This window comes from Erinaceus europaeus, chromosome 10 (genome assembly GCF_950295315.1).
Source record: "Erinaceus europaeus chromosome 10, mEriEur2.1, whole genome shotgun sequence".
Taxonomy (NCBI): domain Eukaryota; kingdom Metazoa; phylum Chordata; class Mammalia; order Eulipotyphla; family Erinaceidae; genus Erinaceus; species Erinaceus europaeus.
This window is the reverse complement of record NC_080171.1, coordinates 48,051,103-48,078,992: the sequence shown is the minus strand read 5'-3', so window position 1 is coordinate 48,078,992 and position 27,890 is coordinate 48,051,103. Positions and strand designations below refer to the sequence as shown.

The window sequence follows — 27,890 nt, the reverse complement described above, 5'->3', positions numbered from 1 at the left end:
GATTTCTATATGAATGCTCCAATAAGTAACAATTATCAAGTCTCTCTGGGTGATATAAAAATTGTATACACTGTATTATGCTATTCAGTGCATTTTCAATGTATACCTGAAACGAGCAGGCATGACTTAGTTTGTTATTGCTCTTTACGCAAAGAAAAAAGCTTCTCTCTTTTCAAATATGATGCACTGACTGATATTTGATAACAGAGAGCATGATATTTGATAATCAGTCCACATACATGCCTGCTAGTTCCATGTAAATGAGAAATCTCCATCTGCTCAGATAACTGGAAAAAATTGCTATTATTTTCCACCTTGGATCACATATCCAATGGTGTCTTTGATGGACATTTCTCATTTCCTAGAGAAATACTTACTGGTTGCTGTAGGTGAAGCTGCCTCACCTTCAGTGGATGTAGTGATGGGTTTAGTATCTGTCATGGTCAGGGTCACAGGTCGCACTGCACTGGGATGGGGAGAGGGTGCCAAGACAGGAGTGAAATGGCCAGGCACTTTCCCTACCACTTGACCACTGCTGTTAGGCTAAAAAACAAAAACAGAATGCCGGGTGAAACAATCCAAAAAGGTAGTCATCTGTCCAACAACTCCACTCAGCACACTTGGCCAAGTAAGCCTTATAGTATGCACGACCACCATACACTCAAGTTGGAGATAGCAATCAATGGTTAGTAGTAAAAAGAGGCTACATTTAGGAGAAAGTCTTCATCTTTAAAGCACTTTAAAATAGGTTAATTCATCTTTACAATACCCTGGGACTTCAGCCTAGGAAGAATGGATGCTTTTATTTAGTAGACCAGAAAACTCAAGTAGAGATATCAAGCCTGAGGTAAAAGTGAAGTAGCGAGAAAAGCCAAAACTTCCTTCGCTTTTCATTTTTCTATAATGAATCAGTCTGGGCTTTCAGAACACAATTTTCACCTAAAAGATATCACTGACACAAGAACGGCAAGACTCCACAGAAGATCCAACGCGTCAAACTACATAATTTCCATCACTTCTAGCTAAGGTCCATTCCGCTATAGACAAAACCTCTAGGTCTCGCTCCTGCAGATATGCTCTGATGCACACTTCATGCAGTTTAAGATACTAGACTCACCACTCAACTCTTGATGATTTAGTAATACAGACAGAATCAGACTGAAAGCATCTAAAATTTCAGATCCACACAGTGATATAAAATACTGAGTTAGGGCTACCCTTAAACCTACAAATGAAAGATTTCCAAAGTAAATTAAAATGTGCTGAAGTGAAACAGAGGGCACTTAGTTATTTGAGTTATTCTTCCATTGTTGGACATGTAGAGTTACACAAAGCACTTATTGTTGACATTTGTGGAGACCAATTGAGAGAATTGTTTGAGTACTGATAGAAAAGATATTATTACCTGAGTTTTAGTCCTGGGGTGTGGAGGGGTGGGTCAGGAACCTGTGGTATGGGACAAAAATCCCAAGGTACATCTTTGTACAATCTAAAAAAAGTACTTTTCTACACAGGGCACACTATTTTTAAAATCACATTCTTGTTGGAATTCTCAATGGCATGGCATATGTAATATTATGCTAGGAGAATGTTATCCATAAATATGTACCCTATAATCTGCACTGTTAAAAGCAAGAGAATGATGAAGCAAAATAATCTGAACATCTACACGTAAACTTCAGTTACTTTTTAAAAAAATTTTAAAAAAATATTTATTTATTTATTCCCTTTTGTTGTCCTTGTTGTTTTATTGCTGTAGTTATTATTGTTGTTGTCTTTGTTGGATAGGACAGAGAGAAATGGAGAGAGGAGGGGAAGACAGAGAGGAGGAGAGAAAGATAGACACCTGCAGATCTGCTTCACCGCCTGTGAAGGGTCTCCCCTGCAGGCGGGGAGCCGGGGTTCGAACCTGGATCCTTATGCCGGTCCTTGTGCTTTGCGCCACCTGCGCTTAACCCGCTGCGCTACAGCCCAACTCCCCAGTTACTTTTTTATAGAGATCAAAAAATGAAAAGTCATTAATAACACTTCAATACTGGAACTTAGTATTTGGGTGGCTTCCTCAGAGGCCACATTATTTATTCTATAAAGAAAATGGGCTTCTTGAGTATCCTGACTATTTATCATGAGTAATTTTAAGTATTTAACTGTATGTCAAGAAAATTGACCATAGTTTCCCCCTACGGAAACCATTTGAGAGTTGTATCTTTAAACTAATTTTATTTAAAATATTCCATTGAATAGCATGACTGTCTCACTATAATCAGTGCACCAGCAATGCAATTAATCTCCAAATTGCTGTGGGGAGGTCAAGACATCTCAGTTGCTTGACTTAACAATCAAAATTAGTGCTATGCTGGAGGATATTGGGATGAAAAACTGAACGAGAACTTATTTTTCTTAATTTTTAGAGTTGAATTAGTGAGTACAGAACACTGCATTTTTGAAATGCAAATTAACTAGTTTTGACTTGAAGTTGAAAAGCAAAGCAAATATAATATTTCTACAAAAATAAGTTTATGGCTTACTTTAAAAACCCATCCTTCTTTCTAAGGAGAAAAAGGTGGCTTGTTTCTAAAGCAGATCATGAGCTCCTGGTCATTAAAACATAGTGAAAGACTGCTTTTATATCTTACTATGGATGAAGAAAGGCATTTTATTATTTGATGCTAAAATGTATTTCTGCATAGTGTATTCACCAAAAATGATAGTACCTACCTGAGATCACGGAACAGAAGAAAAATGACAATATTGTCAAGAAAAATACAATTAACAGCCCATTCTATAAGCTTTGTCTACTGGAATTGAATTAGCATGAACCAATAGACATTTTGTTTGTTTAAAAATCATAAATGTGATAAAGAATTCCCATGTTAATAAAAATAACTTTTCTGAAGTTTGAGGTCAGAATGGGATGCTTACTTTTGTTTTCTGCCATTTCAAACAGAGGTAGCTAAACTACATAGCTTCTCTCTTTTAAAGATACTAATAGATAAACTTTCATACTATAGATATGAAAAGAGAGACACCTTATCTGAAGTGGAACAGAATTAAGAAAGGATTATCCTACTTAGTAATTGCTCCTATTATATGAACTCCTCAGAGGGATTTTTTTTTTAATTGATGTGAGACTAAGATGCTTCTGTTAGAAGCTATAACTACTTTATGTTAGAAATATGAAGAAAAACTTAAGAACTATACAGCCAGATTATCACCTAATATGTCCTCTTAACTTATAAAGAAATTGAAATATACTTAAAACAAGCACTGAATAATTAAAGAAATGTGAAACACTAAGGGCCTGGTTTTAATTTGCATAATTTTCCCCTAACAGTGCCTAATTAAGACATCAGTTAAAAAAAAAAGAAAACCAATGGAACTCTAAGATTTTCCACACTGAATTAACGTTAAGGACTTTTAATGGATGTCTTAATTAGACTTTGTTATTCATGGAAATTCTACACAAATTAAAATCAGACCTTGTATGCACAGTTCCCAGCTGAGTCTAGCAAAATACTCTATGGAACTGAGACTTAAATCCATGCTCTGACAGCAAATGTTAGTTCTAAAATGATATACTAAAATCTCAGTGTTTTGCTTATAAGCAACTGTTAATACAACCATTTAAATATCTACATTATTTGAGCATTTTCTTTTAAGATACAAATAGTTTAACATCAAATTCAAAATTCAAGAATATTGTGCTTACTAGTCAGTGGATCAAAAAATATAGGTAACTTTTTAAGCAACCCAAATTATGCTAACCATGTTATTCAAAATAAAATATGCAGAGGAGATCATTTTGCTTATTTTAACAGTTAAGATAAAACAGGTGGGTTTTCCCCCTTTATATCTAATGCTAAAGTAATATGCACATAGTATTTACTGGCATTTAAGTAACTGATAAAAATTAATAACAGAATGCTTGTAAAATCCTTTATAACTTTAAAAGGCATAATAAGGAGTGGACAGTGGTTTAGAAGGTAAAGCAGCAAAATTAAATACTAGACCTTATTATCAAACTTACATTACCAATTTTGGATATTACGGTTATTGATAAACCCAAATCTTCCAGGGTCTAGACACTGACTGTCTACTTAAATGTGGGAAATCCTCTGTAAAGTGATCACATGTTTAGGAAACTGAGAAGAAACCACAAGTTTAGGGAGTGAGAAAGGTACATGAATCACTACATTTATACAATGAATCCCTAAAACTACTGCACAATGTTTATAAAAACAGACACTTCTGGTAATGTCACTCATTATTAAATGTAGTCAAGTCTGAGCAAAGAACATTCAAGTAGTCATCAAACACTGAAAATGTTTACATTACCAAAGCTTATTTTAATACCTAATAGTTGGTCTATAAATACAACTGCACGTTCTTTTGTGTGTGTTTATTTTAGCACATACCTTGTTCCTGCCTGAAATAAGCACTTTGTCTCTGTGTCAAACCAAGTATTTCAGAGGTGTGAACTCCAGTTCAGAGCTTTTCTCCCAATGTACTTTTGCATAAACTTTCTCTCAGTCAAAGACTATCCAAAAACATCAAACCAAAAACATCTTCACAAATGTGCCCCTTTGGGCCAACACATTTCCTACCTGTCACTCAGCCACCTTTAAATAAAAACTTATTTAGTTACCAAGAAACTTCTGAAGATGGATTTCACAAGCTTGATGTTCTGCCAGACATGACATCTGAGTAAAGTTTCGTGTTTTACAAGAGTTCCATCTCCCTTACACTCTAACCGTATTTTGTGTGTCATTTTTACCTGGCTGGTTTGTGGACTGGATGGGTCATAAGAAGGTACATAGTTCTTCAGAGTATCCTGAGGATTCAGGTGTGGAGGATATCTGATTGTTGGATGAGAAAAGTAGCTTGATGGGGCTGGAGGAAGGATAGCTTGTGTTGGAAATGGCAACGGTGAGGGTGGAGGTGGAGTTCGAGTTGAGATGACTGCAGGAGAAAGAAAAGATTGACTTGTCAGCCGATTTTCTCACTGCTCCCTCTGATATTAATCAGTGCTGTGAAAATATAAACTTGGAGTTCTTCATCTTTTCTCTATGACTCTATGATTTAACAAAATTCTTTTAAAATAAGTTACTTTTTTACTCGGAGTCTGAATGTCTGCTCTTTAAATTAAAAAAAAACTTATTTATTTTATTTGTTTTGTTTTGTTTAAGGCCAGGGAAATTGAGAGGGGAAGGGCACATAGAGAGAGAAAAAGAAACACCTGCAGCACCGCTTCACTGCTCATGAAACTTCCTTTTCATGAAGATTCCCCCCTATAGGTGGGAACCTGAGGCTTGGATTGGGGTACTTGTGCATGGTGATATATACACTCTCTTGAGTGCACTACTACCTGACCCCAAATATCAGTACTTTTAAGAGTACACACAGATACAATCCCTGTCTTAGGGAATGATCTTAAAAACCTTGCTTTTCTTTTTATATAAGCCAGTATTTCATTAAGTATTTATTTTTAGCAAAGAGATGTCGCATCAGGACACATTTTCTCATCAGTTTTATTTCATAAATACAGATGAAGTCACAGCATTAGAAAACAGAAGATTTACAAATTTTCTACTAAAATTCTAAACAGAAGTAAAATATAAGTTTAAATGAGAAGTTTCTCCCTCTATATCCTATCTAGTAGTTGGTTAAGATGAAAGTCACTAATCAGTAAACAGTAATATCCTTAGTAATTTCCTAGTGATTGTATATCTGCTTATAGACATTTGAGTGGGTCTTGAAACCCTTTTTTTTTTTTTAATGAAACTTTTACTTAAAGCTTAATTCTGTAACTATCTTCTTCAAGCCTTTCTACACATGGCTTAAGACATACTACTAAGGGAAGATCAAAAATAAAATCCACAGAAATGTGAATTCAAACTTTCATATAAGCATATTAACTTACCCATAAATCATGTATTCATAAAGAGGAATAATATACAAAACATATGGAATGAAAATAACATTTAATTGTACCTTTCAACATTAGTATGGTCATAATGTATTGTTTTGTCTTTTAAATGAGTCTTTTAAAATATATTATTTATTCTAATTATATAGATTATTATATTATGTCATATTATATCATATAATATGATATATCATATCATATCATATCATATTATATTATATTGGTACTAGAGCACTGCTCATCTCTGGATTACGGTGATGGTAGGGACTGCAGCGTGGAGCCTCAGACAAGAAATGTTTTGCATAATGTTGTCTCCCCAGCCCTGAAATATAATTCTTAAGTTTGAAAAAACATGGAAAGTATACTTGCATTATCATTATCACTATAACGTTGAGGGAAATAACCACATAAGTACAAAGTAAGTTTACCAGTTACTATATGTAGACCTGGAGATTAAAATGTCTGTTTCTATTTAATATTTGACCCAAATCATAGGAAATTACAAATGATAAATGTCTAATGTTTTATGAGACAACTTAGCAAATAATATGAAAAATGAAATTCTTTCCATGACCTATAAATGAAAAACATCTGGAATAACTTAACTCTAACTTCATAATTATGTGCAAAAAAAAGTTTTTATGGTATATTTGTTTATTTGCCCTAATGAAAGATATTTCTAGAAGTTCTAAAAAAATTAAAAATATAACTAGAAGAGTCATAAGTTTAAATTTTCAGACCATAACTTTGTTCACTAATTATACATAGCATTAAGAATCCCTTGGGACTACTGTTATAATGCACATTTGTGGGCCCAGCCCGACTAGAGAAGACCCTCCAAGGGTGAGAAGGTACATTTTTGAAACCAGTGTCTCTTGACATACACTGAAGTTTGAGCATTGTCCATTGAAGGAATGCATATTAGAAAGCAATGATATACTTCTTTTAATAAAACTTCTCATTAAGATAATACTTTAGTGTACAGATATTTGAAAGTATGATTAAGAAAAATATAAAACTTAAGATAAATTTGAAATGTTTTTACTAAATGTTCATAAATTTTATATTTCCCATCGAAAGGCATGTAGACTTAGGACCAACTCTGACATTACAATTAAAATAACAATGTATCTATGTTTTCAGGCAATTAAAAGTAGTTCATTATATGGCTTTGAAAAAATCTGTTCTCCCCCTGGCTCCCCACCTACAAGGGCATCGCTTCACAGGTGGTGAAGCAGGTCTGTAGGTGTCTATCTTTCTCTTCCTCTCTCTGTCTTCCCCTCCTCTCTCCATTTCTCTCTGTCCTATCCAACAACGACGACAATAATAATAACTACAACAATAAAACAACTAGGGCAACAAAAGGGAATAAATAAATATTAAAAAAAGGAAAAAATCTGTTCTCATATACTGACAAGAAAATATAGTTGATCAGCTGCGATTATACCTCTTTCCACAGAGAAAAAAATGGTCACTATAACTATACTCATAAACTTTTGCTCCACCCCTGAGGATCTGAGCTTTGCAAACAAAAGGGAGATTTCTCTAAACTTGAAACTCCTCACCACTGTGTGCAACTCCAGGTATTCCGGGATGGTGGTGCTGGGGGAAAGTGCTCAATCTTGGGGAAGAATCCTGTGGAGATGTAGAGCTGAACAATGGCTTTTCTGGTTTCTTCATAGTAGTTGGAGAAGACATATCTGTAGTGGAAAGGGGGGGGGGGAGTCAAGTTTTATGACATTCTTAAGCTATATGGTTCATATTAACATAATGCAAGATCTCATTTTCCAACACTATATTACATTTTATGCTTTGGCTCTTTTATAAAACATATACTAAGGGCCAAAGACTCAGCTATGTTGGAGTTTTGAAATATCTGTCAGGAACAATCTGCATCTTGCTTCATTAAGATTACTATTGGAATTATTCCTACTACTAGATAAATTCTGAACTTCTGAAAATCCAGGTAACACATTGTCTTTGTCCTCTGGTTTCACATCAAGAGCTTTTTCATTTTTGCATTTCATTTTGAGACTTAAGATTCAGTCTTTTGACTTTATAACCACACCATAGGAAATGCAGAAGAAAATTTGGTGTCAATGTTGCTATCGATGACTGAGTGCAGTGGTACCTATACTTTTTTTTAAATGGAAATACCATAACAAGAATAGCAAGAAGGCATATTTTTCTATTTCCTCGTTCTGCAAACATTTATTGGAATACTTATTTTGTTAGGTAAAGAGAGGAATTTTGTTTTTTAAAGTAGGGGGCTCCATAGGACCTTGCCCTCAACTTGGATCAACAACGGTAGAAAATGTTCCATCCTCCCTTTGGATGTCCATCCCTATGGAGGATGGACAACATACTCTATGCTACACCTAAGGAAGATGGGTCCTGATATTGGGGCAGCTTGGAACGTTCTTACTCATGACTACAGAATGTGAGCTCAGATCTACAGGGATGCCGAGGTCACATAGGCTCCCATGCTGAATATGGGCCCCAGATCACATCAAATTGATATGATAGGGTTTACAGTCAACAATATTTATACCCCTTTCCCATATTGGGGAGCTACCCTCTTCCCTGATCCAGCTTTCTGTTCCTTTTCCAGCCATGACATCATCTCCTCAGACAATAACTTGGATCCATCAGTATATCAGATTTCCGGCTCAGGGAAAAAAACAAAAAACAAAAAAAACTAGTATAGCCACAGGCCCTTTGGAATATAACTAAAATATGCCTACTAGCTATCTACAAAATGGAGGACCGCTCCCCCCCAACCCTTCATCTGTACTATTCTAGCTTTTAGGTCCATGATTATCCAACAATCTGTTTGGCTTTGTATGTTAACTCTCTTTTCAACTACCATGTTCCAGATGTTAGTATGATGCCAACCAGACTTCCCTGGACAGAGGACCCCACCAGTGTCCTGGAGTTCTGCTTCCCCACAGCTCCACCCTACTAGGGAAAGAGAGAGGCAGGCTGGGAATATGGATCAAGCATGTTCAGTGGGGAAGCAATTACAGAAGCCAGACCTTCCACCTTCTGCATCCCACAATGACCTTGGGTCCATACTCTCAGAGGGATAAAGAATAGGAAAGCTATCAGGGGAGGGAATGGGATACAGAGAGCTGGCGGTGGGAACTGTGTGGAGTTGTGCCCCTCTTATCCTATAGTTTTGTCAATGTTTCCTTTTTATAAATAAAAAATAAAATAAAAATCAGGGGGGGTTGTGTGGTGGAACACCTGATTGTGCATGTGTTACTAGAAGCAAGGACTTGGGTTCAAGCCCCTAGTCCCCAGTTTCAGAGAGAAAACTTCAGAGTGGTGAAGCAAAGCTGCTGGTCCCTCTCTATCCTATCAAATAAAATAATAAAGTTAAAAAAAAGTAATTGCTTACATAGGAGTAGTCACTGTAAATGATGAGGAAAATGATAAAAGAAAATAGTAATCAACAGAGGAAGAAAAATGCATAAAGAGCAAAGGTGTCCTGGTTTGTTCTGCCACTTTTTTAGTCTTACTGAAGATGAACAGTGATCAATTCAGCTTTTCTGAGTTAAGAATGGTGCCCTAGCTGCACTAATTTTGAAAGGTAGATGGGAATGGCAAATGTCATGAGAGAAAATGTCCTAAGGAAGGGGGGCGGGGACCATGTGGTGGGCACCAGGTTAAGCACACATAGTACAAAGTGCACAAGGACTGGCTCAAGGATCACAGTTCGAGTTCCCAGCTCCCTACCTACAGGGGAGTCGCCTCACAAGCAGTGATGCAGGTATGCAGGTGTCTTATCTTTCTATCTTCCTCTCACTTCTCAATTTCTCTCTGTCCTATCCAATAAAACAAAAATAAAAACAAAAACAACACAAAAAATGGCCACCTGGAGCAGTGGATTCCTAGTGCAGGCACCCAGCCCCAGCCATAACCCTGGAGGGAAGAAAAAAAATTTTCTAAGGAAGGGGACATAAAAGGTACAAGTGGTATAGTCAGTTGAGTTATAAAGTACAGAGATGAAGAAGTTCACAAAACCCACATCATGAATTTCATGAGTTAATGTCTGAATGTTTTCCATGATGGGGGAAGGGTTACAATTGATAGCCAAAATCTCAATATTATTCCATTTGTAGTTTAGAACAGCCCTTTCATGGAAGATGATTTATCTAAAATGGAGACAGCAATCATGAACACCACTTATGAAGACATACTCATACATTCATTCCATGAATACTTATTGAATGTCTAATTTATTCCAGATAGTTACTGAAGGACACAAGAATGATTTAGGTTTGGTATCATTGTGAGTAAAGCTTAAGATTTAGCAAAGAATGCAGATGGATGGTGTGACAGAAATATTCAGGACTACATTTGTTCTACAAATAATACTACAGAAAGATGGGTCATGACATAAGATTGGAGACAGAGATGGTACAATACTTAAACAGATGTAGTTCAAATTTAACTGATTAATAAGTTGTAAAAGATCACCATCTTCTGTGACTAAGAGGATGTATCACACATTTTGTTGGAATGGAAAATAATAGAGGAAACTATATCGTGGGGAAATTGTGCCACTTTTTTCATCCTGAGCAACAATGATACCTAGGGAGGTTCACAGATTTATGATTTAAATGTTGCAAAAATAATTAAGCTTTAAAGTATTTATTTTTATGATAAAATTGCTAAATATATTCCCAAGAAGACAGAATGCCAATGGGTTCTCATGCACAAATTACCAAGTTTCCATTCCAACTTCAATTTTCCATTCACCATTTTATAAAACTTAGCTCTAGGGAAAAAAAAAACTTGTAGGCAGAGAGAGAAAAGGAAAAAATGAAGGATATTTGGAAATAGAAACAGGAGTAGGTGTGACAGAAAGAAGAGAAGGTAGAAGATCGTAGGGGGCAAAAAACAAAGTCAAATATAGACAGTTATAGAAACAATAGTTGACCATATCCGCAACCTTGAGAGAACTACTGTAGCTTCCAGTGGAGGAACACAGAAGTCCAGTGGTGGGAACAGTGCAGAACTATACTCCTGTTACAATTTTGTAAATCAATATTAAGTCAGTAATATTTGTTTTTAAAAAAAGGTAAAAGATTGTAGGTGATACAGGTGAATGTAATCATTACATATAGTAGATGCAAACTACATTTTTGGATGTGATCACAGTGTATACGATTGGAAGTGGTCACAGTGTGTGTATATATATATATATATATATATATATATATATGATTTTTAAGGTATAATGCTGTACACATTAAACATACTATGTTATTAACTAATGTTACTTCAATAAAATATTTTTTAAATGACTTAACTTCTGAAAATAATGCTCTTAGGCTTAAAGTATATCTTGTAGATAAGTGGCTTAAGTATAAATTTCAAATAAAACCTTTGTAAATGTTTCTAAATATTCTGTAGTATAAATAATACACATTATTTGCATAGCCATTATGCTATCTCCCCTGCCCATGCACATTATTTAAAAAGAAACAGACCTGGCCAGTTCTTTGAAGGAGAACAGACATCATTCTAGTTACATAATTTCTGAAGAATCAAAGCGATTATAACCACTGTTAACTAGTTCAGAATTTTCACTAAAAACAATTTCATGACTCTCTTTTTGGAAAGGACACATAAATCAATGGTTCTGTACAGAAATTCAAGAAGGTAGGTGGTTATATGGCTTTCTACATAGGAAACTTTTGCATTTAAAAATATATTTATTTATTTATTCCCTTTTGTTGCCCTTGTTGTTTTACTGTTGTAGTTATTATTGTTGTTGTTATTGGTGTCATCGTTGTTAGACAGAGAGAAATGGAGAGAGGAGGGGAAAACAGGGGAGGGGGATAGAGAAAGACACCTGCAGACCTGCTTCACTGCTTGTGAAGCAACTCCCCTGCAGGTGGGGAGCTGGTGACTTGAACCTGGATCCTTAGGCCAGTCCTTGTGCTTTGCACCATGTGCGCTTAACCCGCTGCACTACTGCCCGACTCCCTTAGGAAACTTTTGCATTTTCTAAATCAAAATGGTACATTTGGTTTTATTGCGTAATTATTACAGACACGTTTATTTTTCTAGTTCTTTTTTTAGGCATGTGCTGAATAATTATGGTACTTTCAATTTCAGAGTATACAGAAGAATTACACAGGCCAACAAAACAGAGAAGAATAAAATTCTCTTATCAGTCTGAAAAAGAAACCATAGTCACATCCTTAAATAGCAAAATTAACTTACAGTAGTAAAAGTCAGAATGGAAGTATAATTGACCACACTGACATATTTTATTTATTAATCATCAAGAGATACAGAGAGAGAAATAGAGAACAGAGCATTATTCAGCTCCAGTTTATGGTGTTGCTGGAGGTTGAACCTCGAACCGCTGAGCCTAAGGCATGAAATTCTTTTACATAACCATTATGCTGTCATCTGAAATGATGTTTTCTTTCTTTTTTTTAAAGATTTATTTATTCTGAGATAAAGACCAGAACAACTGCTCAGATTGGGCATATGGTGGTGTCAGGGACTAAGCCTGGGACTACCAGGTTTTAGGCATGCAAGTGAGTGCTCTAGAAAGTTGAGCTATTAGAAGGAATTATGTTAAGTGAACTAAGTCAGAAAGATAAAGATGAGTATGGGATGATCCCACTCATCAACAGAAGCTGACTAAGAAGATCTGAAAGGGAAACTAAAAGCAGGACCTGATCAAATTGTAAGTAGGGCACCAAAGTAAAAACCCAGTGGTGAGGGGTAGGCATGTAGCTTCCTGGGCCAGTGGGGGGGTGGGAGTGGGCGGGAGGGATGGGTCACAGTCCTTTGGTGGTGGGAATGGTGTTTATGTACACTCCTAGCAAAATGTAGACATATAAATCAGTAGCCAATTAATATGAGAGGGGGAAATCAATTGTATGTCTCAAAGTTTCTCAAAAGACAAACAGAATCTTTTTAATATATAGGCTATGTATTTGATATGCGGACTCTCTCAAAAGCCTAGACCAAGTAGATTAGAAGCTTCCAATAGCACAGCTATATACAAGATACTGGGTACTGTCCAGCAAACCATAACAAAGGGACTTTTCAAAGTTAACCCAATTAACAAATAATGTGATGATAATATTAACTATTGATTGTCTTTTAGAACCCTAAGACAGCAGGAACCTCACATCTTCACTATAGAGCCCCTACTTCCCCCAGTCCTGGAACCCTTGGATAGGGCCCACTTTCCCGTATACATCTCCCAATCCAAACCAAATAACATTGCATCTGCTGATCACAACCTAACCAAAGCAACGATTGCTACCTCAACATGCTTCACCTCAGAGACTTCACGTGTGGAATGACAACCCTTCAGCTTCATTACTCGGGTGAGACCTTTCCTTTAATAGTACACTCTAATTTCATCTCAGGTAGTTCACTTTCTAACAAAGTCCCATAACCTAGATATACACCAGTTTCTGTGAGAGAGAGCTTATGTGCACACGTATCCATAAACTACTGCAAAATATATACCTGAAAGCAGGACTACACTAGAGTTTGCAGTGAGTACCTCCCTAACACTTCCTCTCCACTATTCCAAGCTTGGGATCCATGATTGCTCAACAAATTGTTTGGCTTCATATGTTAACTCTCTTTTCAATCACCAGGTTCCAGATGCCACCAGGATGCTGGCTAGGCTTCCCTGGATTGAAGACCCCACCAATGTGTCCTGGAGCTCAGCTTCCCCAGAGTCACACCCTACTAGGGAAAGAGAGAGGCAGACTGGGAGTATGGACCGACCAGTCAATGCCCATGTTCAGCGGGGAAGCAATTACAGAAGCCAGACCTTCTACCTTCTGCAACCCTCAAAGACCCTGGGTCCATGCTCCCAGAGGGATAGAGAATGGGAAAGCTACCATGGGAGGGGGTGGGTTATGGGGATTGGGTGTTGGGAATTGTGTGGAGTTGTACCCCTCCTACCTTATGCTTTTGTTCACTAATCCTTTCTTAAATAAAAAAAAAAAAAAAAGAAAGTTGAGCTATTGTCTCGGTTCTGCAATGATTTTCTTAGGAAAAAAATTTAAAAATAAAGAGTGATAGTGTTAGAAAGCAGGTCTAACTGCCTCTGTGTCTCTCTTTCTTTATCTGAAAAAGTCATCTTGGAGCAATGAAGTCTGCCACTTCAGCCTTCTCCACTAGTCATCATAAAATAATATTTGAAATTATTTCCTCTAAAAATATCTTTTGCATCTTAAAGTTTTACCACAGTAGCATTTTTGAAACACAGTACCATATTTTATATATAGTTCTCCATTATTTCATTTAAAGTTTAACTAAGCTAATTAGTTTTTACCTCTCAGGAGAGGAAGGTGCCAGGAGGAGTATTCCTAGCTCTGTATCTTTCTTCTAATGTAACATTCATTCTTTTGTGTTAGAAAATCATTTCTACCATCTTAGTCCATGAATTGGACAGTATTTTTCCCATTTAACCTGTTTAACACAGTTTCTTTTTTACTAGTCTCTCCTAGAAACTTTTTAAGTCTTGATTTCTTTAATTTCCTTCTTTTTGTGCCTTCACATTCTCACTAGCTTTTTCATTATTACTTTGTACTTGTTCTATTCATAACATGTATTTTAAAATTTTGACTAATTATTCCCTAAGAAATTTATTTTTCAAGATGGCAAAAATATGCAGAGGCTGGAAGTATTTGCTACTAAAGAAGATGCATCTATGCATATATTTAATTTAGAATGGAACAAGGGTAACGCAGGCACTGTGTGTGGGCATTTTACTTTTTAGAATCTCCTACATGTGAAAGACACTGTATGGTGGAAAAATAACTATAGTGTAGGATGAATAAAATAAGTATAGCCAAAATAACTGTAACTGTAGCATCTGCTAGCCAATATCTTAAAATGATATTACACAAGTAGATCACATTAGAAAAGAAGCAATGAAATGTAAAGCAACGAGAGAAAAACAGAACTAGTCACTGAATTTCTAATAAGTGTTAGTTAGACACTATGGCAAGATACAAAATTATGGTGTTAAGGCCTGCAAGATATCTCAGTAGAAGTGCGCTTGACTTGTATGTCAGACATCCTAAGTTTGATCCTCAGGACCACTAAGAGCCAAAATTGAGTGTGTTCTGACTGACAATTAAGTAAGAAAATCAGTTAATTGATTAATTAATTAGTTAATTAATTTCAAGATGCTGAACAAGACATGTTCCCTGTTCTGGTGATGCTTACAGTACATGCAGCACAGCAGACAATCATTAAGTATAAAAATTCATTAAGTCAAATCTGATTATAGAATGACTCATTTTAATAACAAGATTTTTTTTTAGAAAGGAAGATTCACCTAGATGGTGTCATTAATTTGTCAGTGTCTCTACCATGCTTGAATTCAAAATTGGGCAGTTAGTTATGGCTTTAGGAACCAGTTCTTTAGTTAAATAAATAATACAAGATCACCAGGTAAAGAAAAAAAGTTCAAATAGATTACATATATAAGTTAATTCATTCAGATTTAAGCTTATCTTCAAATAAATATTTTGCAAAATCAAATTATCACATAATTTTTAACTAGTTATACTATAATATTTTTTGGCACTGTGGTATCTATACATCCTAAGTCCTGATGTGTCATTCACTTCATAGCACCATTTCAAAGAGAAGAAAAGGCTTAAATAAATAGTTAGATCAACTCATCTCCCAACAAGGTAATTTCAACTACAAAGGAAGAGTGTTACTGTGAAACACAGCGTATGTACTTGCCTCATCGGCAGCTTGCACAAATGGTGCTCCAGATGTATATCTGTTCAAGTCAGCCTAAGGCAACAATTTTGATCAATTCTAATGTGATAAAATGCTTCAGGGAAAGTGTGCAGAAACGTGTTTACGTCAGCCCTTAATTAAACTGTTGTTCACTTCCAAAGAACCTTAGGAAACACTAATGAGACATGAGTTTTGGCAATTTCTTCATCAAAGCAAAGACCCCTTCCTCAGTCTGTAGCAGCCTGTCATCCAAGTTGCTCCCGGGATAAATGTCACATGGCACTCCAATCAGCTAGCCACCTGTTAGTATAACTTCACTGAAGTCAACTAGTGATCTAGGGCAAGCTCAGTCACCTTACCACCTGCCCATCTGGGACACCTGCTCTCTTTTCACATACAGTACAGCAATATGTTAGCTTTAACGATATGCTTGAATAGAGTAAGGTTACAAAGATTTCTCTCTCCTTCATGAAAAATATATCATTTTCATCTTTCAAACAATTCCTTTTTTTTTTTTGCCCTATAACAATACTTCAGTTTATAGCTCGTTAAAATCAGATATGTAAGAGTACACAGGATTCCCTGAATTTTTGGATGCTATTATTTTCAGCATAGTATAATGTTCAATAAAATATATTAATTGTGTCATGATTTAGAAATCATAATTTAGTAATACGTATTTCTGTGTGGTAAGCAAAGAGGCAAATTGCTTCAAAATCTTTATTTTTATGTTTTTAAAAGATTAATAAAACAATTTATTCACTTATTGAACAGAGACAGAGAGAAATTGAGAGGCAGAGAGGAGATAGAGATGGAGAGAGAACGAGACTCCTGCAACATTTCTTTAGCATTTGTGAATCTTTCCCCATGCAAGTGTGTGTGTGTGGGGGGGAGTCAAGGGCTGGAACCTGTGTTCTTGCTTATTATGTAATGTCTGCTCTACCAAGTGCATGACCGTTCGACCCTCCTCAAAATATTTTTTAAATCCAATCTTTGTCTAAGTTGTGTTTCCTATTGACATACTATATTTGTAAGCAAGTCTAAATAGGGGGCCTGGTGGTGGTGCACCCAGTTGAGCGCACAAGTTGCCATGAGCAAGAACTGGATTGGAGCCCCCACCTCCCAGTGAAGCAGGTTATAGTTGTCTGTCTTTCTGTCACTCTCTCTTCTTCTCTCCCTTCTCAATTTCTCCCTCTGTCCTATCAAATAAAATAGAAGGGGAGAAATAAAACATAATAATAATGCTGGTGGCAATTAAAAAATACTTTAAAGGCATCACAGGCTGAATGCGCTGCTGGGGAGTTGTGGCAGGCTGCGTTCTCTGTCCAGTGGCGGGGCCACTCACCCTCACCAACACCCAGGATGAAACTAAGTTTAAGACCACTGCATGGACTAGAGTTGGAAGCATGCTTGTCCTGCTCTGTGAAGAAAACATACAGGAATATTCATATATGTCTGTGAGAGAACGACGTTACCAACTTCTCAACCTCTATTGCAAACCACAGTATCAATCAAGGAATACCCAATGCCCCTAATCAAGAACCTACTAAACTATTCTGATGTTTTGCCTTCCTTGAGAGAGAACTAGCAATCCTCTAGGTAAGAACAGATGAGAAAGTTCAACATTTCAAACCCTACAAGTAGAAAAGCAGATGCCATTTTATCAACAGAATGTAAGGTACTGGTTTTGATCAACATGCTGTTTGAGACTACTGCTTTTCTTAAGATATGCAAGCTCACTCAGATTTGCAACTAGCAAAACAATTCAAAGTATAATCTGCTTTCCTTGACTAGTAAACATTTTGTCTAGTTAAAAAATATCTAAAAAAAGTCTAAATAACCTTAAGTCATCACCATTTCTAGCTTCTTCTAATTTCCAATATTTAATGTTAAGATAAGTATTCTTACTAAGAATTTGAAGAAAATACAATCATAATCATTGTTAAAATTATCTCTCTCTCTTTTTTTTACATTATCAAACTGCTGAACAGATGTGACAAGAGTCTTCTGATGCAAAAAAAAAAAAAAGAAAAAAAAAAAAAGAAAAACTCAAGGTGCAATGAAAACAGTAGGGAAACTTCTGTTAACTTTGGCCTTTTGGTATGAGCATGAAATGAACCACAAAAGGAAAGCACTCATGTGGGAACATTTAATTTAGAGTAGTCTAATGACCAGAATCTAAGAAGGTTTTATTATATTGACAAGCCATAGCAAATTAATATCCCTCATAGTTTTCCAGGTTTATTCATTTACTATAAGTTAAGATTTCTGTAGACTTCTTTTTAAGTCTAATTAGAGTTACATGATCTTTGGACATAGAAAAATCTCTTCAACAACCATATTCAGCGGTGGATGAATGCAAAGGTGGTAAATGCAACCATTATTTCACTGAAACCATTGAGCAACCCAAAATACCTAGCAAAAAATGTCAGCTAGATTTTTGAAATTTCTGCCTTTAACATGTTGGGTGGAAGCTGGAAGACAAGATAAAAAATGGCTATCTTCATAAATGATTACACTATTTAGAATAAAGGAGAGACTGCCAAATCTAGTATAGAAGATGAGTGCCTGAGCTAAAAATCTATTATTTCTACTTCAGGTCATAAATCCAGAGCTTTCCAGCCCTTTTTCCAGCTATGACACCATCTCCCCAGACAATAACTTGGGTCCACCTGCATATCAGATGGCAGCCTCAGGCAAAAACTAGTAAAGCCCTGGGCCTTCTGGAATATACCTAAAATAGACCTACTAGCTTTTTCCAAAACAGAGACCCCAAATCTTCATCTGCAATATTCTTGCCTGTAGTTTCATGATTAGTCATCAATTTCTTCAGCTTTATACATTAACTCTTTTTTCAGCCACCAAGTTCCAGATGCTAACATGATGCCAACTGGACTTCCCGGGGATGATGAACCCACCAATGTATCCTGGAGCCCCACTTCCCCAGAGCCCTGCCCCACGAGGGAAAGAGAGAGACAGGCTGGTAGTATGGACTGACCTGTCAACACCCATGTTCAGTGGGGAAGCAATTACAGAAGCCAGACCTTCCACCTTCTGCACCCCATAATGACCCTGAGTCATAGTTCCAGAGGGATAAAGATTAGAAAGTTCTCAGGGGAGGGGATGGGATAAGGAGTTCTGGTGGTGGGAATAGTGTAGATTTGTACCTCTCTTGTCCTATGGTCTTGTCAGTGTTTCCATTTTATAAATAAAAATTTAAAAATAAAAATAAATCCAGAGTTGGTTCTGAGACAAAGATAGAGCTTGGGACCTGGGCCCAGTGAAGGAGAATGCAAGGAAGATGATTTGCTTGCTGACTGCTAAAGGAGACGAAGGTTTCTCTTCCTTTGTTTTAGCCTGGTAAATGATGCTGATGAGAGGAAGGCTTAAAGTCTAATTTCTTTAAGTTTTTCAGTAAAAAAAAAACACTCTCTAATGCTGGTGGTAGCTTTAATAAAATTCCACTGTAGATAAGTATGAGGGTGGGAAATTCGAGGAGGAGTGTTCATTTGAAAGCTTTACACAACAACCTCAGACACTCTCTACATTTCTTTCACAGAGAGTGGATCTATATAGGCTCCTGGGGAGGAAAGATGTGATGAGGTATGATATATGATGGTTTAAATAAAATATAGACGACAAAAGAGAGCATGGATAAAGTTATAAGACCATAGGCAGGGTTGGGGAATCTTTTTTCTGCAAGGGCCATTTACATATTTATAACATCATCTGTGGCTCACACAGCATTATCAACTTAAAAATTAGCACACTCTGAATTCCAATTCATGCTTTCATCGTCAAACAAAATGATTTGGCAGGATGTGTATGGTCTGCAGGCCAGACATTCTCCACCCCTGCCAGAGAGACATTGTGATTTAAACTTATTTCAGAAGGCGTGCTCCAAAGTTGCCTATAGAGCCATGTACTACCTGTCAATATTATGGAATATGATAGTGGAGTCAAACATCACTCAGGTATTGCTACTTAAAAAATAAAGAGGTTGAAACACCTAGAATTGCCAAAACCATCTTAAGGAAAAGTAAAAGAAATGGAGGCATCACACTCCCAGACCTTTAACTATATTATAAAGCCATCATCATCAAAACAGCATGGTACTGGAACAAAAATAGGCACACAGACCAGCGGAACAGAATTGAAAGCCCAGAAATAAATCTCTACACCTATGGACATCTAATCTTTGATAAGGGGGTCCAAAGGATTAAATGGGAAAAGGAGGCTCTCTTCAATAAATGGTGCTGGGAAAATTGGGTTGTAACATGCAAAAGAATGAAATTGAACCACTTTATCTCACCAGAAACAAAAATCAACTCCAAATGGATCAAAGACCTAGATGTCAGACCAGAAACAATCAAATACTTAGAGGAAAACATTGGTAAAACACTTTCCCACCTACACCTCAAGGACATCTTTGATGAACCAAACCAATTGTAAGGAACACTAAAGCAGAAACAAACCAATGGGACTACATCAAATTGAAAAGCTTCTGCACATCCAAAGAAACTATTAAACAAACAGAGAGACCCCTCACAGAATGGGAGAAGATCTTCACATGCCATACATCAGACAAGAAACTAATCACCAAAATATAGAAAGAGCTCAGCAAACTTAGCACCAAAAAAGCAAATGACCCCATCTAAAAATAGGCAGAGTATATGAACAAAACATTCACTACACAGGAGATCCAAAAGGCTAACAAACATATCAAAAACTGCTCTAGGTCACTGATTGTCAGAGAAATGCAAATTAAGACAACACTTCTAGCGTTTGCCCTTCTTCCGTAGCCAGTCAACAGCGTCAGGTTGAGCCTGATGTAAAGTTTCGAGACCTCCTTTGAATCTGGAGAGGTGGCAGTCGTTGACTATGTAGGTCATAGTCTGTCTGTAGCCGCACTAAGATACCACCTCTACATCAAAAAGCACAGCAGCAACAAATGCTGGAGAGGATGTGGGGACAGAGGAACCCTTTTACATTGCTGGTGGCAATGTAAATTGGTACAGCCTCTGTGGAGAGCAGTCTGGAAAACTCTCAGAAGGCTAAACATGGACCTTCCATATGATCCAGTAATTCCTCTCCTGGGGTTATACCCCAAGGACTCCATAACACCCAACCAAAAAGAGGTGTGTACTCCTATGTTCATAGCAGCACAATTCATAATAGCTAAAACCTGGAAGCAACCCAGGTGCCCAACAACAGATGAGTGGCTGAGAAAGCTGTGGTATATATACACAATGGAATACTATGCAGCTATCAAGAACAATGAACCCACCTTCTCTGACCCATCTTGGACAGAGCTAGAAGGAATTATGTTAAGTGAGCTTAGTCAGAAAGATAAAGATGAGTGTGGGATGATCCCACTCATCAACAGAAGTTGAGGAAGAATATCTGAAAGGGAAACTAAAAGCAGGACCTGACCAAATTGTAAGTAAGGCACCAAAGTAAAAACCCTGTGGTGAGGGGTAGACATGCAGCTTCCTGGGCCAGTGGGGGGTGGGAGTGGGTGGGAGGGATGGGTCACAGTCTTTTGGTGATGGGAATGGTGTTTATGTACACTCCTAGTAAAATGTAGTCATATAAATCACTAGTTAATTAATACAAGAGGGGGAAAATTAATTGTATGTCTCGAAGTTTTTCAAAACACAAACTGAATCTTTTTAATATATTGGCTGTGTAATTGATATGCAGACTTTCTCAAAAGCCTAGACCAAGTAGATCAGAAGCAACCAATAGCACAGCTATATACAAGATACTGGGTACTGTACAGCAAACCCTAACAAAAGGACTTTTCAAAGCTAACCCAATTACTAAATAATGTGATGATAACATTAACTATCGATTGTCTTTTTGAACTCTAAGACAGCAGAAACCTCACATCTCCACTATAGAGCCTCTACTTCCCCCAGTCCTAGAACCATTGGATAGGGCCCACTTTCCCGTATGCCTCCCCCAATCCATATCAAATAATATTGCATCTGCCGATCACAACCTAACTAACACAACGATTGCCACCTCAACATGCTTCACTTCAGACTGTGTCCAGAGACTTCACGTGTGGAATGACAACTCTTCAGCTTCATTATTCGGGTGAGACCTTTCCTTTCATAGTATACTCTAATTCCATCTCAGGTGGTTCACTTTCTAACAAAGTCCCAAAACCTAGATATACACCAGTTTCTGTGAGAGAAAGCATATGTTCACACGTATCCGTAAACTACTGCAAAATATATACCTGAAAGCAGAAGCACACTAGAGTTTGCAGTGAGTATCCCCCTAACACTTCCTCTCCACTATTCCAAGCTTTGGGTCCATGATTGCTCAACAATTTGTTTGGCTTCGTATGTTAACTCTCTTTTCAGTCACCAGGTTCCAGATGTCATCAGGATGCCATCCAGGCTTCCCTAGACCGAAGACCCCACCAATATGTCCTGGAGCTCCGCTTCCCCAGAGACCCACCCTACTAGGGAAAGAGAGAGGCAGACTGGGAGTATGGACCGACCAGTCAATGCCCATGTTCAGCGGGGAAGCAATTACAGAAGCCAGACCTTCTACCTTCTGCAACCCACAATAACCTTGGGTCCATGCTCCTAGAGGGTTAGAGAATGGGAGAGCTATCAGGGGAGGGGGTGGGATATGGAGATTGAGTGGTGGGAATTTTGTGGAATTGTACCCCTCCTACCCTATGGTTTTGTTAATTAATCCTTTCTTAAATAAAAAATAAAAAAAATTTTCAAATACAAAAAATAAATAAATAAATAAAATAAAGAGGTTGAGACCTTTCTGGATCACAGTACAATATTTATCAAAAGTCTTAGAGATGAACATAGCATTTTATTCAGAAATTCTACAATAAGAGTGTTTTCACCTTTTTGACAAATCTTTACTGAGCATCTACATGGTGACTTGGTGCTAGGCTACACTAGGAAGTGCACACAATTAACAGAACTAGGCAGGAATGAATTACATAAATGTAAGTACAAAGATGTGCATGCAGTGATGCTTTTGTATGCTTTGTGGTACATAAAAATTTGAAAACTACTAATACACCCTAGAACAAAGCAAATATTTTTAAGAAATATATAGTCTAGCCAGTGTCACATTATGCAATCACTAAAAAGTAGAAATTGAATGACATAATAATATTTTAGAGGTAAAAGACAAAAAAAAAGAATTCACAAAATATACCTTTATCATATAAACCTGATTTAGTGTAATTAAACACAGAGAAAATATAAAAGATATGTGCAGAAAAATACAGTGAATATAATGGCATGTAAATAAAAATGTGACCAGGAGTTCTCCATTGGTAACAGTACAAGTGATTTTTTTGTTTTTTAAAATTATGTATTTATTGATTAGATAGAAACAGAAACTGGGATGGAGAGGAGAGATAGAAAAGGAGAAAGAGCAACACCTGTAGAACTGCTAATCCACTTGCAAAGCATCCTCTCTGCAGGTGGGGACCAGGAACTTGAACCCCAGTCTTTGTACTATAAACTGTGTGCCCAACCAGGTGCACCATCACTGGGCTCCCAGGTAATTTTTATTTGCTTATGTTTGATAATTTTTTTTTGTAACCCCCACAAATAAGTCATGTTGTTTCAATTCAAAAAGTGAGGTGGGGTGGCTTTAAAAATACATGTTTAGGGAAAATATGCTGGCAGGCAGCTCCACAGAATTTTATGAACAGTTCCCAAAGATGATTATATAATATTGGATTTTGTTACTCTGACAGACATTACACTTTCAGAAGACAATGCCTCATCTTGGTTTTAGGAAACAAAAGCTTAAATGGAATGTCTATAATGTAGTTAGCTCAAGGAATACAATGGGTCTGGTGAAATGCAAGTGAAGAAAAGAGAATATTCTAAGATCTCTTTTAGATGTAAAATTTCATGATTGTGTGACAAATGTAAATAAGTCCTTCCCACACAATCCAAGTTAACAAAAAGCTCTGAATGTTATGACAAGACATATGGACTTATTCCCACTACATTAGTTGATGATGCCAGATGATTTAAAAAATAATTATCTGCCATGTTAAGAAACTCCCCTTCCTTCCCCCTCTCTATCTCTCTCTCTTTCCCTAATCTATCTGTCTGTCTGTCTATCTATCTATCTATCCCCAACTAGATAGATAGGTATAGATAGATAGATGATAGATAGATAGATAGATAGATAGATAGATAGATAGATAGATATAATACACACACTTATTTGTAATAGGAGAATAACTCTGGGAAAATGGCAAATTACCATCAGAGGAGATATCATTTCCAATTAGAATTCTCAGTCTTTTAAAAGTGAAATCAGTTTTTTTTTTTATTAAAGGAGAAACTATGACGGTCCTTATGTTAAATAAAAATTCTTACTTTAATCATTAAATCATTTTATCTTAACTGCACTTAAGCATATTGCTGCATTCTTCAGCAATTTAAAACATTCTGTGATAGTTTAAGTCTCTCTATATAGTTTATTTGAATGCAAAAACAGTAAGTAGCATGTTGCTGCAAGTTTCTATTTATCACATCTCTATAAAAAAAATTGTCTCCAGGCTACGCCTACACTCAATACAAAGTTAAACCTTAATCTTCTTTGAAGCTCACAAACACCTTCCTGAGACATTTTTTTAAAAAACCCTTTGAATAATGAACGGTAGTATAAGAGTAAATACTGAATGAATAAAAATTATTTTACAAAGCACTTCAAAATGTTTTGTTCATTAAGCAATTTCATTTTAACAGATGATGATAAAGTATCTCAAATAATAACAGAAAACCTAATGAGAAAGAAGGAAAAACACCAAACAATTAAGCAGGATTTACAGTATATTTTAGTTTCTTATTAAATACTGGCATAGGTAAATAGCTGCTCTTCCCCTGAGCCTCTGGGGAAAACTTCTTGGATATAGAGGCTTATTAGTGTTAAGCATCTGAGAGTCATGGACTATAAAATAAAATCAATACTGTAACCTTAACTGTAAAAGTCAGAAAGATACTGGAAGAGTTCTAATTTAACAAGATTACAGATGAGTTTTTAGAGGAGAACATTTGGGGAAAAGCCATACATTAAGAAACATTTATGCTACAAGACATCTCAAGGTTTTTGTTACTCCTAATGCTGTTATTATCCCCACTGGTAGTGGTTAGGGTTGATTTAACAGATGTGTTACTCTAGTGGATTTACAGGAAAGTCCTAGAAATGATCTGGAACTTATTTCAAATAAAATCACTAGATGGGGGGTAGTAAACTAATTGCTTAGGAACTATTATGATGTGATGTGGTTTAGTATGGTGGAGAAAAAAGCATGAAAATCTAAAGGTCATCAGTTGAGCAGCTCACTGCAAATATGATTACTGTGCACAATATTCTCCTTCTCTTAATGGAAAAGTAGTCAAAACTGGTATAAATTGTAGTGTTTAAGCTCAACCTAAATCTATATTTTTCTCTAACAAATGTAAATGAAGAAAAAAAGAACATTCTGTCAATGAAATTACTAGGATGGCATATTTATTATCCTAATGGCTTTAGAAATCATGCGAAATTGATCAGTAACAAAACCTCTATTTAGTAATGGACCAATTACATTTGTGAGATAATGTCAATAAAACAGAATATTGTCACAGGATAATGGTCTCCTATTGCTACCTCCCTAGTCATTTAGGGAAAATAAATGTTGCCGTCTGGCTGAGTCATTTATTTTCAAAGTAGAAGACACTGATCCCATAACTAGGTTCTGCCATAATAACTCAATCTCTAGCAATCATTTTTTGTACCAGAATGGTACAAGACAGGACATGTATTTATAAGTATTGCACATTATTCAGGTACAAAGCAAAACATGGGGTACCTCCATTTTTTTTCAGAGTATTTAAAATACATATTTAAAAATAATTTAATACATAGGAACAATACTGGGTTTTCAGAAAGATTTGTTTATGAAAGTTTAAAGAATCAAGTACTAAAATTCATAGTACAAATTCTATGATTCTAATTATTTTAACATCTAGAATGTTGAAATTCAATGGATCTTAGACTTCGACTTTGTTTTTTACACATGAAACAAATCAAAGTTTATTAAAATCAAGTAATTTGCCTAAGGCCACACCAGTATTTAGAGTCTCTTGATCAAGAAGATTACGCTGTTTTAATGAGCATATGCAAGTAACTAGACATAAAAGGAAAAACATATATGATAATAAATACGTAATCTGTTTTTATACTTTGACATATATAGCTCATTTTAACTGTGTGTAAACCACACCTGTCAGCAGAAGACATTCTAGACATTTAGGTTATTAACAATATCTAATTATTAAATGAAAAAAGAGTCTTCACTTGACTCCAGTCCAGGAACTAGATTCAAGAATCCATGGAGACCATGAACCGTTCTGAAATTATGTACATTTACCTGTACTGAAATTTCATGTATTAGGAAAAAAATTGTAACAGAGATTGTGTAAATAGTTTTTAAAAATAATTAAAGGGACAGCATATGAACTAATAATGACCATGGGTACTGCTGCTAAACAGTAGAGTTTTTTTTTAATTTTTATTTATTTATTGGATAGAGAGCCAGAAATTGAGAGGGAATGGGGAGCTAGAGAAGGCGAGAGAGAGAAAGAGAGAGAGAGAGACAATGCAACACTGCTTCACCATTTGCAAAGCTATCCCCCTGCAGGTGGGGACCAGGGGCTTGAACCTGGGTCCTTGCACATTGTGTCATGTGCGTTCAACCAGGTGCACCACCACCTGCCTCCTAAACCGTAGAGTTTCCATTGTACCTCTGCTACATATTATCTGTGAAAGTGATGTCTCAATCAATATAGTGATGAATTTGAGTGGCAAAAATGGGGTATAAAATATAGTTAAAAAAGTAAAAAAGAAAACAAATAGATGTAAAGATATAAATGTAAACAGTAAAAATGTCTTGGCCCAGTTCTGAGTGGTAGTAAACGCTCAATAAATGTCAGGAAAGTTGCAATGTCAAGAAAGTCTGATTTTCCTCACTCTATGCATTTATTAAGTAAAAAATTAAATGTATGTGGTATTTTCAATACATTATATGCAAAGAGAGTTAATATTTAAAATATGTGATATAATCACTATAGGTTAAAAAGAGATTGAAAATATAAAATTTTCTGAGGAATGGAAACATGAACTATATATCTGATGCATGTTAAGGAATTCTTATTATATTTAAGTTGAAAATGATATGATTGTGTTAAAAATGTCATTGTATACTAGAAGCACTGAGAAGTACATGTAAAATGCTATGGCTATGATTTATTGAAATACTTCAAAAACTGAGAGATATTAAATGCAATAATATTGGTGAACTACAAATAACAGTTAAATATGAAAAATGGTACACAGAATCTAAGCTGTAGTTCTGCCCACTCTTAATATTTTTGTAATAAAAAAGATTTCTAAATGTTAAATAATTCTTAAACTTTCAATTGAAACCAACTCTTTCCCACATTTAATCACTGAAAGTACTCAAATCTTCATTTTTGATAGTTGAAATTTTAGTCATATCAATAATGTTAAGATATTGATTGTTAAATAAGATTCACATTTCACCATCTTGAAATTTTGCTTTTGATCATGACTCCAGAACTCAAAAAAAAATCATAAATGCATCTCTATTCTGCTCTAAGTTTTCAATATCTAGCAAAAGCTTCCACAAAGCACCCTAGGAAAATGATGCATTTGCTAAGACTTGTTAAACTGTGTTCAAATTCTCCAAGTTAATTTCTCCTTACATACACAAGTTTCTATCACTCTCTAGATAGGTTGTAGAATATCAGGGGGGAAGTTCACAAAAGAGAAGTCACAGATTCTACATTTCTCAGAATTCAATGAATGAGACAGTCTCTCTGAACCCAACAATTTATCTATGAAAGAAGCAGCTGGAACTAGATCTTACTTAGGTGATCTGCCAGCTATTCCTGAAACACCTCTCTCTCTCTCTCCCTCTCCCTCTCCCTCTCCCTCTCCCTCTCCCCCATCTATTCCTGAAACATCTCTCTCTCTCTCTCTTTCTCTCTCTCTCTTACAATTAAGCCTAATTAAAAAATTTCTCTCTTTTTTTGCCACTAGTGCAAGATTCTACCACTCCCTATGGACTCTGTCTTCCATTTTCTAGCTAGAAGATAAAAGACAGAGTGAGAAAGAGAAAAAGAAAGGCACT

General features: G+C 36.1%; 1 protein-coding gene across 10 annotated transcripts in view; it reads right to left on the bottom strand.

Moving 5' to 3' along the window:
• NFIB (nuclear factor I B) overlaps positions 1-27,890 on the bottom strand; it is a 288,405-nt gene that overhangs the window by 33,835 nt on the left and 226,680 nt on the right. For 5 of the 10 annotated variants that reach the window (XR_009552015.1, XM_007535865.3, XM_060199573.1 and 2 more), the window contains exons 7-9: positions 7,492-7,626; positions 4,775-4,959; positions 378-543 (exon numbers count right to left, since the gene is read on the bottom strand). Coding sequence is in view for 9 of the 10 variants with exons in the window: in XM_007535865.3 (XP_007535927.1) it covers positions 378-543; positions 4,775-4,959; positions 7,492-7,626 (486 nt within the window). In the remaining variant the exon portion in view is untranslated. The remainder of the gene's footprint in view (positions 1-377; positions 544-4,774; positions 4,960-7,491; positions 7,627-27,890) is intronic. The other 5 variants (XM_007535873.3, XM_016193708.2, XM_007535881.3 and 2 more) reach the window with 3 other exon arrangements.